The sequence below is a fragment of the Xiphophorus couchianus genome, chromosome 13 (genome assembly GCF_001444195.1).
Source record: "Xiphophorus couchianus chromosome 13, X_couchianus-1.0, whole genome shotgun sequence".
NCBI lineage: Eukaryota > Metazoa > Chordata > Actinopteri > Cyprinodontiformes > Poeciliidae > Xiphophorus > Xiphophorus couchianus.
This window is the reverse complement of record NC_040240.1, coordinates 2,359,786-2,374,260: the sequence shown is the minus strand read 5'-3', so window position 1 is coordinate 2,374,260 and position 14,475 is coordinate 2,359,786. Positions and strand designations below refer to the sequence as shown.

Genomic DNA, 14,475 nt, shown 5'->3' with positions numbered 1-14,475 from the left:
GACAGGGATTGGCATGGTCTGCATCAAGGTGTTGATGTTTATTTGATGATGGACCCAAAGTCGGTCAGAAATATCTCCTAAATATCTCCCATGCCACCAGACGCAGTGATTCAAAGCAGGGTGACTCCGTTCTTATGTGTCAAGTTATGTCAAACTCTGAATGTTGCTGCTGAGATTGAAACTCATCAGACCAGACATATATTTTCCAGTCTATTATTGTTTGGTTGGTTGATGTAAACTTTAATTTTGATCTCTCATTCCTATTTGACAGGATTGTCACCTGGTGTAGTCTTTTGCTGTCACTCATGGTCAGATATGTTGTACATTAAAATATGGCATTACATCTAAGCAAGTGTTTTAGGACTGTTGTAAACGATCGAGTAATCGATCGTTTACAACGATCGATTACTCGATTAATTCTTATGATTAATCGATTAATCGAGTAATCGGATAAAAAAAGATAAAGTAAAACATTGGTAAATCTAACATAACAGCAGTGTTACTATCGAATATCAACATCAATCCACAGTTTCACAGCTGAGCTTCCCTAACAATAACGTTTCTGTAGTTTAGAACATTAACTTGTAACTTTAATAGCTCACTTTCCAAGTTAACCAGATTATGAAAAGTTATACAAAAATCTGAAATTATATTAAATTCAATAATAGAGCTTTGCAACCAACGTCACTGTAAATGATGTTTACGTCTCGCACAGTCGCTCGGCGCCATCTTTAAAGGCCACAGACCAAAACAAACTTTATTCCGGCGTTTTCATTGTGTTACCGACTGCAGTGAAGTTGTTTTCAAGTTGAATATCGGATATCCGCGCTCCGCGGAGTAAGGGGCATTTATCTCAAGGTTGATCCGATTTATGGACACTAATTCCAGCCAGCTGTTCTCTACCGCTCCCTCCTCAAGCGCTCAGAGGTTCACTTAGGGACTGTTAATTTCTGAACCAAACACTCCCGTAAATAAATGCCTGGCCTTGTGACCAACTGATACAAAAAAGTGGTAATTCATGCTGTTACACTAGGCACACTATCCTCTATTAAAATTTTAAGTCATATTCAGTACTTTAGATAATTTTAATTATTAAATTTAATTATTAAATAATATGTTTTCTTCAATAGCTTCCAAATCGTTGCCCCATTAACTCAAAATCAGTGTGAAATTATTCTACTAGACTGTATAGATGAAGCACTCTCATCTTTATTTCATTTTGACCCCTTTTATATATTTTAACTAATTTTATATTTAAATTTTTTTTTTTTTAAATTTCATAAAATGTATTACTTCAGATGATCATCACATTTGTTACCTGTAATGTTCAATTACATAAAATTCTATGTTCACTTCTTACCTGAAATATGTTAAATACAACAAATATTTACTTAAAGTGTGATCTATTTCATAACATTTACTTGTCACCTTTATTGTTTATTCTGAAATGTTTAATTACACATTAAATATTTAAAGATGGGCTCTTTCATCTGGTTTGATTGTTTACATTAAATGTTTACTGCAAAATGTCTGGTTATATAATTGTTTACTTTAATCACATAAAATGTTTATTTAAAAATATATTTCACTACATCTATGTTTATTACCTGAAATTTTTTTTCAATATCAAATTTTTACTTAAAATGTGATTCATTTCATCACCTGTTTACATGCAACTTGAAGAGCTTGAATCAAACGTTTCATGAATTTTTACCACATTAAATGATTAAATGACAGAAAACAGACACTTCCAACTGAACACATATTTCAACACAAATGGTTCATGTTCCTCTTCAGAGTGTGCAGCCTTGCTGAGCTTCTCCTGGGGTTTCCTCCTCAGCCTCTCCATCTTGCTCCTCTTCTACAGCCTCCGCTGCTGTGTTTTCATTATTTACCTCTTCTGTGCTCAATAATGAAAATACAGTCTCTGTAACTTGCTCCCCCACTTGTTGATCCACCATAGTTTTGCTGTATTGCCTCTTTAATTGACGCGCATGTCGGTCCGATGTTGTGGCGTTTACCTTGCAGTGACCCAGATTCAGTCTGGATTGAGCTAATCCATTTCATACTTGTGTTTGCCTTGAAGAGAACATATTGGAACACACATCAGTACTAATACTGTAAATTTGATAACACTAGTAAAATACTTTACTTCACAATAATAGAATAACCTCGATGTCCACTGACACAACTCGGACTATGCTACATAAAAAAAGCTCTGTTCAAATTTCAGTTTTATTGCTGTAGTAGGGTTCTTTGTGTAACTACACATTAGGCTGTAATTCATGCTAAACGAGGGTCATCCACACATATCAGATTTTGTGTCAGTGACTACAGAGGCACTAGCCTCACACACTGCCTCATAATCTAAAGCAGTGTTCTCACACTGCCTGGTATGTTTTAGGTGTTTCCTTGCTTCAGTCCAGGTGATTTCAATTGACAGGTGTTTGCTGAAATGCAATCATCTGAATCAGGTGTGTTAAAGCAGGGAAAGATATAAAACATGCAGGACTGTATGCCTTGAGGACCAGGATTGGAAAACACTGATCTAAACTAAAGGCGAACACTAAGTGGGCAGGCATTCTACAATATGCAGCAGTTTGTCTTCAGCATTTATTTGATGAATTGGTATAAATTTACTTTTTGAAGTCATTTTTGGTAAACCTTACATTTCAGGTTCTAGGAGGCTAAGTGAACAGAATAGTTAAAGGGCAATGCATAAGTGGTCTTGTGGTTTACCAGTGTCATTTTAAAGTTATTCACCTTTTTGGCTACTTTATTTAAAGATCCATAAGATACACACTTTACTTGAAATCTGACTCAGTCATAAAATATTCTGCTTCCTGCCAGTGATCAAGGCCATTCAGTGAAATAGGATATGAGTTCCAGTGAGGCTCAATGGTACTTTTTGAAAACAGCCCTTAAAGATGCTTTATGTAACTTTTATATTTTTTTCACATATTTTAATCAATCAAGTTTATTTTTGTTGCATATTTCAGCAACAAGGCTGATCAAAGTGCTTTACATCATAAAAAAGACAAAAATATAAAGTCAAAGAACAAACAGTTGAAAATTGTTACATTAGTTTGTTATATTTGTTAAAACTCTTCACTATGTGGTGACAGTATAATTTGACAGATAATCTGTGAAAAGATGGAGCTCCTCCACCTCCTTCTCCCAGTGCTGCTGTTGCTGTCTGAAGAAATTCACAGCTGTTCTAAATACCACATGTACAGTGGCCCCTGCTGTCAGCGGGGTCAGAGACTCAAACCACTGAAATCCACCAACACTTGGTCCACCCTATATACTGTCTAACAAATAATCTGTTATATTCTATTGAGGGAAAGATATAAAACATGCAGAAACTTTATTGAATATATTTCTCCATCCATCTATCCATCCATCCATCCATCTTCTTACACATTATCCTACTGGGGTCATGACGGGCTGGTGCCTTTCTCCATCTGTCAACGGGTAAGAGGCGGGGTCACTCTGGACAGGTCGCCAGTCCATCACAGGGCAAATATATTTATATTCTTTATATTTGTAATATACATACATATTTTTGTATTAATATTTTTATATTATAATAATTATAGTTTCATATTTCAATTGAATAATACATTATACATTGAAAAAAATCGCCATACCCCTAAAACTGTTTTCCCGGTCTCCATAGATACATTATTCTCAGACAACCAACCTTTCTACTTGACAGATAGGTTAACAGAACCGCACGCTGTATTTCCATTGTTCTGTTAAAGGAACAGATTGAAGAACGTCACATTCTCCATCCCACAAATGATAAAAGCATACCTCTTTCAAATCAACAGTATTTTTAGGACACACACGCGCTTGCGCACGCACGCTGAGTTCTACAGTGGAGTTATTATATGTGGTGACAGTGTGACAGAGAATAATGAAGACATGTGGCCTTATTCACCTCTGTGTCTGGTAAATTAATGACTAACAGGTTCGCTTTAAACTCCTGCAGCTCACTGTGCCTCATGTTAAAGTCCAGACAAATTAAGAGCAGATTAACACTGAAGAGAATAGAAGTACGCCTGCTCCTTTCATTTGTTCTGCCTGGCACAGTCAGAAAGTCATTCTTAATTAGTTTTCTGTCAGACTAAAATGCTATAATGGTTAGCGTCCAAACCTAACACTTATAAAAAAATATATTGTTAATAATATTAACAATATTAATTTTAATATTTAAATATTGTTAATAATCCTTTCTGGATTATTAGGTTTTCTCGCTTATGTTTGCCATTTTGGCTGCACAGTGGAGCAGTTGGTAGCACTGTTGCCTTGCAGCAAAAGAAGGTCCTGGGTTCGATTCCTGGCCCGGGGTATTTTTGCACGGAGTTAGCATGTTCTCCTTGTGCATACATGGGTTCTCTTCAGGTCCTCCAGCTTCCTCCCACAGTCCAAAATCATGACTGTTAGGTTAATTGGTCTTTCTAAATTCTCCCTAGGTGTGAGTGTGTGTGTGCATGGTTGTTTGTCCTGTCTGTCTTTGTGTTGCCCTGTGACAGACTGGCGACCTGTCCAGGGTGACCCTGCCTCTCGCCCGGAACGTTAGCTGGAGGTAGACACCAGCACCTCCCGACCCAAGTAGGGTAAAGGGTGTAAGAAAATGGATGGATAGATGATGGATGTTTGCCATTTTGCTTTTTGTCAACATTATGTTTTTTTTATTTTTACTTGCATCTGGAAAGGTGAAAAATGACCAAATAAAATAAATAAATAAATACTGAATGACATTTGTTGATTTTAAACTTTTCCTTTATCTTTCAAAAACACACTTAGCATCAGTATATAGATACATCTGAAGAGGACATATAAATGCTATATGCTTTTCAGGAAATATGAAACTTGATACCAAACTTAAAATATTCAAATACATCACACATAACATGACAATAGTTGTAATTACAAGTAGAAATCATATTTTTTTCTTTCTGGATGTGTAGTGTTAGCTCACTTTTTCAAAAGTGATAAAGTGAGCTTTTGTGAGCTAACATAACATAGCTAAGTTATGTTAGCTCACTTTATCAAAAGTGAATAAATCAAAAGTGAGCTAACACTTTAGCTCACTTTATCAAAAGTGAGCTAACAAAAAACCACTGCAATATTGCATATTTAGAGTTAAAAAGATAGTGTGTGCCAAAAAGAATATTTTCAATAGGGGACAAAACAGTTTTAATTGTACACAAGCAATTCTTTGCTGTGGGTCAGACCTCGTCATTCTCCCCCTGCATCACACAGGATTAATAAACCCACACCTCCACACTAACAAGCAGGATGAAAGACGGAGTTTGGACTGTAAAGCAGGAGAAATGAAAGAAATGATCCAAATTCATTGGATTTGGGTGTAAAAAAAGAAAAATATGTTTCAAAACAAAACACATGTGAGATGAAGTAGATGACAAACCCCCAAACATTTTTAAGGGGGAAGAAAATTATGGTGAACAAGCAGGAAGTCGTGTTCAGCTCAGGCAGGTGGACTCATGTTAATCCTAACTACTGCTGGTTCAAGTACACTCCCACTGTGGCCTTCCACCGCCTTGTTCCCTTCACGCCCAGTAGGCTGCCACTTAATTACCGTGCGTGTGTGTCTGTTCACACCCCTTTCCCTCATATTATGGTCTTCAGGCATTCCCAATGCGGGTATTCAGGGGCTTGTTCAGTTCACCACTGGGGCATTAGTGCCCCTACCTAATTACATTGTGTGTGTATGCCCCTAGAATAAATCTGACTTGTGTGTCTGTGTGTCTATGGTACAGTAGACTGGCTCCTAATTACTGTCTGCTCCTTGTATTCCCACAGTGTCAATACCATCCTGCCTCACTGAACTGCTTTCTGTGTCTGCGGGGGTGTACAGGCGTGTGCGTGTGTGTGTGTGTGTGTGTGTGTGTGTGTGTGTGTGTGTGTGTGTGTGTGTGTGAAGAGAGGGGGTAAGGGAGGACGGGTGTATGGGAAGCCAATCATGTACACTGACAAATTCAGACACCAGAGAAGCCTTAAATCTCATGAGGTTTTGGATTGACAGCACAAACACCCGTCACCAAACACTAAGAAACAGAAACGCTTCTGTGCGGACATATTAAGCCCTCCAAGTTGAATTTGCCTTCACCAGAATTAGAATCTAATTTCATGTCAGCCTTGAATATGCTGATTCAATATGATACACAAAGTAGCATATTGGCATAAAGTCAGGCAAGAATCCTTTGGTTGCTGAATAAAGGTTGTTCCCTAAAAAGATCCTGCTGTGGAAATACAGGAGTAGACAAGACACCAATACAACCAGAAGACAGAAAAACATCTCAACATGGACACACAATCTTAAATCTGGATTTAAAAGTCTTTTCATTTTGGGTGACATAAAAGTTTTTCAAAAGTTTTATGCATGTTTCTGGGAGGTTGATGAAAACATTTCTCTACATGAATGAAAATGTCTTAATAAAGGGCATCAGTGATCTGGAACTAATCATGTTACGTTCTGAGGTAGTTTCCAATGTGCGTATTAAAGAATATTAAGTGACATTTGGTGTTTGAACTATGCTGTTTTAGAATGGGTCGCAAGTTGTCACAGATTTCAGCTTTTCTTGGTCTGTTATGGACCCTAACCCCTGCGAAATTCAGGGGTCAACTGAAATGCCTGTTACAACTTCTTTTTGTGTTTTTTAATCCCTTGTTCTAGAGGCACAATTTTGTGCTTTTTGTCTGCTTGTGCCATCATGAGCAACTATGTAACTCCAGGGAGGTGTAATCTCTTGGTTCTACAATTTAACATTTTGAATTCAGATTATTTTATTTTGGCTGTTTAGGCTGTTGGCATCATTGTGATTAAATGACTCTTTTTCAAGGGAAACCCAGAAATGATAGGCAGCAGCATAAAACAAAAGTTACAAGACATGTGAATCATATCCTCAGAAACAATTCAAAATAGAATGATAACCTTGAATATAGTTTCACATATTGCATCAGATTATGAGTTTCACTTGAACTATTTGGTAATATGCCTTCCCCAGCAAACTAATGCCACCTAAAGAAACAACATGTTGTCATTACTTTAACTTGCAATCTTCCTTCTGACCTTTTCCTAATCCATCTCAATGTTGGCCATTGTGGTCATTTTTCTTCCACCCTGTTGTCTCTGTGCTGCTTCGACTCAGCCTCTGTCCTCTCTTGTCCTTGACTTCAACACTTACCAGCTGGCACTCGACCAAGTGAAAAGGCAGCAAGGACGAGTGTACACACCCACCCACCCACACACACGCACACTCTTGTTCTTCTATACAAACTGAAGACTTTGTATTGACTTCCATTCATTTTAGTAACTACGTTTATGCTTAAACCAGAGCCTAAGAGATCCAATTCTTTTGCTTTCTTTTGCTAAGAATTTGCTTTTTGGTTAGTGTGGATATGATATTAAGATTTCACATATTTTTAATATTGTTAAGATAGTAACAAAACTGGACATTGGACAGACATCTAGTAACCTTAAAGAAGACATCATCATTTGATTTATACTCTTGCATGTCATAAATTGGTATTCCAGACTTGAGGTCAATTTAACCTGATGACCTCTGTTCCAAGATTGGACACAGAGACTGTGTAAAACATCTTGGTTCTGAAAAGTACCCCTTAAACAGTACAGTGTTATAGGCTTAATATTACAACTCTGTCAAATTCAGTTAGCCTAAACTTTTCTTTTTGATTTGGTCAGAACAGACTATGATTCAACGTTTTAGCAGGAAACATTCTAGTCTGTCACTGAACAGAGATTGGATATTTGAAAAATCACCTCATGCTTGCCATTTGAAATGATGGAGGATTTATGTGTTTTTAAATAAAGAAACAACCATCTTCCTTATCTGTGAATGCTTCAATGATGAGCACAAAGATTAGAATAAGGTTTGCTTGCACAGTGTGTGATGTTCAGCCACATCAATGGAAACACCACACATGAACCGATTTCACTCACGGATGTACAGATGTCAGAAAGTCTCACAAAACCTCTCAAGACCAAATGCTAGTTTAGAGTAAAGAAATATGGCCGGCTGGGAAGAAGCAATGCCAATAGCTTGTGGACCATATTTAATAGAGAAAAAACTATGGAAAAAGTCATCTCTGATGTCCACTGGGCTTTTAATATTTAAAGGAAGACATTATTAGACTATGTATTGTGTTAGAAATTGACAAGGCACATACGTAGATTACAAAGCTACTGTAGAAGCTGTCTCATTACATGCTGGCTTGACCCAATTGTAATAAAGAACTGGCAGTGGTTAGGACGTTTGCTACAATAACAGCTGGAGAGCGAAAGGCAGATTTGGAAAATAATCTGTTTTCAAAACCAGGATGGCAAAGAGTTCATTATCTTCCAACATCACAAAAAAGCTTTTGCATTATGTATGTCATTAAACTTAATGTGTTTGTTAAAGTAACTGTCTACTTCTGACAGTCTGTTGTTGTTCATACAATTGATTTTGCATAATCACCTACAGCTAAGTGAAAAAAAAAAAAATAAATAATAATAATAATAATAATAATAATAATTGGGCCAGAATATTTATTTGTCTGTGGTTGAAGTGCTGGGCAGCAATGTGTGACTACCTAAATGTTCTGCTGTTTTCATGTAATGGTCTGGTTACGTTTAACTCATTACCTTGATATAGTTTATGGTCTTTCTGTTGTGATGGATTTGAATCTTTTTGTTTCCGCACTATATTGCTTTCTTCACCTTTCTGAGTTTGTAAGTATACAATGCAGACTTTTGTTCAATTGCATGTACTCTTTGTTTCTGACCTGATAGGTTTTGATTTAGATGCTTTATGAACAATATTGAATTTCTTGTATTTGCTGCACTTTTCCTTTGCTTTACTTTTATTATGAATGTTGTTTTAGAGATTTCTTCAACCGTGGCTAGGTATTTGTTTCTATGTTCTCATCAGCACAACAAAGTTAAACGAATACAATCATATTTTGAAAAGTCATCTGCTTTTTCTTTCCCAGTAGCTTTAACATTGTTAACTTATATCAATAAATAATCTTTTTCTACATGTAATTTAGCCTATCTTTCTTAATCTATACACTTGAGATTACCTTCTTGATCCACTTTGACACAATGACAAATGAGAAGTTGCTGTTTTACTCAAATACTAAAATACAGTTGTGAAACTGTTAAACATCATTTTTACCCTTTTTCCTCCTTCTTTAACTACATGGTGACATCTGAGTTTTCTTCACTAACTTCTCTTCTCTCATCTCGATCATTCATGCCATCTGCTGGTCGTCCGAAGAGCTTTTCTTCACCATGGTTCACCTTTAACTCATCTAATACCAGATTTATCTCAATTTAAGTCCCAATATTCTCCATGTAAGTCTGACTCTGGTCATTCTGCTGCTATGACCTTTTGGTACATACCTGACTGATTTGAGTAATGCTTAAAGGACAGGGTCTACTTTGAGTCAATGGGTGACTTTACATAGGAGTAGACAAAATAATCATGTGTGGGGTTCCGTTATGTAATCTCTCCTTTTTATTGTCTTTATGCTTAGGTCATAACAGACAACAATATAAGTAACCATAACTATACAGATGATGCACAGTTATATTACAATGTGTACAAGAATATGTCAGCTTCACATCTCTGTCAGATACAGGATTGATTCCAAAAGCTTGTTGATGTAGGATCTCCATAATCTAACCTGGTTTATCTCCATGACATATTCACACCCAATCAAAAGCCATTTCCAGATTCAAGTTAATCCAAACAGGTGGTCATGCATTTGCAGTCTCTGTCCCAATTCTCAGGAACAATCTACTTTGCACAATTAGATCTGCTGAGAACATCAGTCATCTTAAGAAACTTTAAAAGACTCATTGCTCACTGTGCTTTGACTCTACTTAAAATGTATTTTCTGAATCTGCACTTGACCTGTTTTATGGTTTTGATGGTTTTTTTATAGTTTTACAGGTATTTATGTTTACTTCTTGTGTGCTTGTTGTAAATGTAATAGGTAAAGCCCTTTTTATAAACCTGAACTTATAAGGACTTTTACAAAGTCGGTCTTCTTTCACCTGAAGAACATTTTCAGAATTAAATGACTTAAATTCCAGCAAGATCCATGTTTTTTTCTCTGTAATCAAATTGGTTACTGAAAAAATATTTTCACTGCCTAAAAAGTAAAGTAGATAGTTGCAACTGAGTCTCCACCAAAACTAAAAAAGTAAATGTCACTTCTATTCTAAAGTTCTTAATCTGACTCCCTAGTTTTTTTTCTAATATAATTACCTGAATGGCTTAGTTCCTTTCAGTCAATGCTTTAACCTGATTTGCTTAGCGTTTGCATTGACTGTTTGAGTTATAATTCTAAGTATTGTTCATTTTAGTCTGTAATCCAACTTTACATCACCCTTTATATGTCACTTCAATATTCCATTTTCTGTTTCATCATGCAAAGCACAATCATTATGCTGCATCGATAGATAGGTTTGAATTTCTGTTTTTGGAAATTCTTTTCCAAACATTTGATTGCCAGTAGAGGGCGCTTCATCAGAATGTGGATCTTCTAGGTACGAGGGGCAGGGTAGAAATTTATATATTTTTTCCGACCTTTTATTTTCAATGAAGAACTTGACAGAAGGGTCAGGGCTGCAAGTTGTTGCTTTTTATTTTGTGCATCATGGCAGCAGCTGCTGCTCCAGGCACTGCCTCCATCCTTTGCCTTCTCCAACTTCATCTGCTTTATTTTCATTTATGATTTTCTATCCTCCCCCGGCTTTTCTTACTGCTTATTATCATCATCTTGACCCTCTTTCTTTCACCTTCTCACTTGAACAGTTGAAATAATTACCATGAAGTTTTTCATTCTGGATTATTAGATATGCTGTCACATTGAGCTCCGTCGTTTTTCCTCACCAACCTTCTTGACTATTGAGGTTTATGTTTTTTCTGCTTTTATTCACAGTGGCATGATTGTGCCTTAATTCAACATTATTCTGCTTCATTAACATACCACTCACCTCTACTAAAAATGTTTTCCTAGCATTTATGTCAGTGTTTTAAATGCAGTGTAATGAGATCTGCAGGGAGACGATGTGAATGGAAATTGTGCCGAGTGGAAAATGACCTCGGGGCAGAAGAAATCCTCTTCTGTTTGTTTGTTGCTTGAATTGTCTTTCTGATTTTTAAGAAAGGTCCAAAATCATTCCTTGTGTTCTCTCATTACACCTTGTTTTGCTCCTCTCATCAGGCTCAACTTTTGTTAGTCTCTACTTCTATACATTAATTATTTTTGTTTTGTTTTGTTTTGGTGCTCCCCTCTAAAGAGATGTTAAAAGTCTGGCAGCCAAATAAAGGCCTGAGGGTGAGACTTGGCTTTAAGCATTTCCAAAGGGCATTCCAGTAAACAAACATCAATGTAACTTGGTGCCTTTAATCTGCTGCTTTTGTTCTTTAATCACTTTAAGTCTCAGACTCAGCTGTACAGTTGAAACGGTTTACCTGTTAGCATGCTTCTTATGCTTTCCACTTGTGTCCATTTTGTCATCTTTAAGAAAGAAGAGTTTCACCAGAGGGCAGATTGTTCACATGGTCATGCTCCCTTCTTGGCTGTTGAACTTCCTGTTTGTCTCAGCTACTTCTGGCCTGATGATCAAATTTTAAAAACTATAAAGCATCATCCATGTCCCTTTAATTTTTCCATTCTAATGAAAGGTTAAGTATGTTTAATGAAATTGCAATATGTTCTTACAATTCTGGTTTTGGTTTGAATGTGTTGATAAAACAGGAATTACAAAGTGGTTTTTAAGAACACTGGGGCTCCCTAATACGTTCTGTCTGACTACTATGAAAGCAAGCAATAAAGAGTTGTTTAAAGAGCTTTAGTCGGTTAGGTTGGGACACAAGAAAGATACTTTCACACAAAACATTGTTATGTCTTTGTCTTTATAAACCTTTAAAGGTCAGTTTTCCAGCTATGCAGAGTGAAACATATTTCACTCTGCATTTAACGGCTCTCCTTGTTTCCTTTCACACATATGTCATAAGTTTTATTCAGATGTTTCTCTTGCTGGTTATCTTAATCACCTCATTAATGTGAGCAACAGTATCACAGTGAGAACAGCTAATAGTGCTAATCTTTCAAGCAATGTTAGGTTGTTCAGAGATGACCTCACTGGTTCCTTTTGTCTTGTGCCATGTGTGTTTGTCATGCTAGGCTGTATAAATGTGTGTGCGTGTGTGTGTTTGTGTGTGAGGACACATATTTGTGTGTGGATGTAGCTTTGCTCGTATCAATGTGTCTGAGTCTCACCAGTCTCCTTCTGTCCTGTCCTGTGCTTTCTCTCTTGTTCTGTGTGAACTCGTTCGTTTAGCTATCGGTACTCAGCGGAGGAGGAGTCCCAGTGCCGTTGCCTCTGAGATCTTCGAACCTCACCTGGGTAGCCACATATTACAGGTAGGAATTATTCAATGCTTACAAATTCCTTTAATTTCTTTACCCTACTTACCCAATGTAGTACATACACAAATCCTCTAAATTCCACTTTAATTTACAGTAAGCCTTTAACACTTTACAATCCTTTTAAAAATATGGTTTACCATATTATAGGGAAATGTTGGGGTGGTTTCATTTTACATGAAAATACTTGTGTTTTGTGTTTCTGTGAAGGATTAGAGGCCTTTCAGTTCAGATTGTTGAAGATACTTTTTCTATGAATGATGATGTTTCTCAGTATTATAAAACAGCATCATAACCACTGTAATGTGTCCTTCACTACACTTTATAAGCAGGAACATGCAAGAAAAATACATTGTATTCTCAGTCAAAAATATTTTACTTCTACAGTCTCTTCGTAAAATCAAACAAAATGTATTTTATCATAATGTATGATGTTTGCTATTTTGGTCTACCTCCCTTATGAATTGGTCTGTTTTTGCTTAAGGATTTGCTCCATATCCAGGTGAAGTTTACAGGGTTAGTTGTATCACTTCTCCTGAGATCAGTTTTATGCAATGACATTAGACTGTTACTGTTATTTTCAGTACCTTACAGCATAGAGATAAACATTTAAACATTTGTGTGGTCTATTATTTATGGAGCACTTTAACTTCCCCCCCATTTTGACTCCAAATCAGCGGCCAAGGAGAATGCCCTCAATTTAAAGAAAAACACATCTGGTAAAATGCATTCCAGTATTAGTATATCTGAAACCATCTGCATCATGTTTCCTTATAGGTCATTTGGAAATATATTTTTGATCAATATACTGATCACAATATTCACTGTAGAGCCACTCTGTTTAAATCAGCAGGAATGTGTGCCTCATCAGAAGTAGCTCTCTTTATCATGCACAAAGTTCATGAACTTATTATAAGTTCTGAAGGTTGTTTCTTATCTTTCAAATTTCCAAATGCCTTATAATTTCTCTTAGTGGAACTGAATTTTTACAACACTTTTACTACTTGCAAGTGCTTATTATCACTTAGTAAAGTAGACTTAATGAAACATATAAATGCATTTACACCAAAATCATTGTTCCAGTTTAAACTTAAGCTTAAACACAAGACAAAAGAGATCCCTGAATATAGAAAAAAAATGTGATGTACTCTATTAAAATGTTTAATTATGTATGTAATTAATTAATTACATTTTATGAACAAAACAAGCAAAATTTTAAATTCCAAAACCCTTTTTGTTGCTTAATTATTAAATGATTGAATACAAGCTCAATCATTTGAGTCTGAAGGTTCTTCCATCTTCAGACTGGAGCAAAGTGTTATTCTATCCTTTCAGCTTTCCATAGTTTCAGGAAGCTCTGATCATTCATGGAACGTCTTTAAAAATGTGAACTTTGGATGCTAACATTAGCATTTGGGACGTCTGTGCTGCTGCTACATGTTTAGCTTCGAGATGCTATTTTAAGCTGGAAAAGCTTCACTGATAGGCTAACACCTTTCACATAACTTGAACACAATGGTCTTTTCCAGATTCCTTTCCCGCCATTTCGGTTTTTGAACCCCCAGTGAACCGAGAGAAGCTGCTTCATTGTTTATCACCGTTCTTCATGGATTTTGCTTGTGCATCACATTACAAGAATTGACTTTTTTAATTTGTTAAAATCCTTTCCCTAAAAAGGATGCTGCAGCATGAACAAACTCCATGGTTTCTTCAAGCACTGTGGTGAAGGATCGATTGTATGGACTTGTATAAATGTAACTTTGTAAGTTGCAGTAACTTAGTCCCCCATAAACTCCTCACACTTGTCTTGAATTTAATAGTGGAAATGTAGTAATGTAACAGGGTAATGATCCCAAACTACCAGAAAGTAGCTTGCAAAATGATAACATTAGAAAGAGACAACAAAAGTCCAAGTAGAACTTGACCTGAATCTTGTCTTGTCCATATTAACTTGTTTGTATCTAACAATCATATGTGTGCAGGTTTTCCTTTGGGCCA

General features: G+C 36.3%; 1 protein-coding gene across 3 annotated transcripts in view; it reads left to right on the top strand.

The window, feature by feature from the left end:
* Window positions 1-14,475, top strand: part of npas3 (neuronal PAS domain protein 3) — a 281,452-nt gene that overhangs the window by 144,208 nt on the left and 122,769 nt on the right. For all 3 annotated transcript variants that reach the window (XM_028035528.1, XM_028035530.1, XM_028035529.1), the window contains one exon: window positions 12,392-12,474. In XM_028035528.1, coding sequence (XP_027891329.1) covers window positions 12,392-12,474 — 83 coding nt within the window. The remainder of the gene's footprint in view (window positions 1-12,391; window positions 12,475-14,475) is intronic.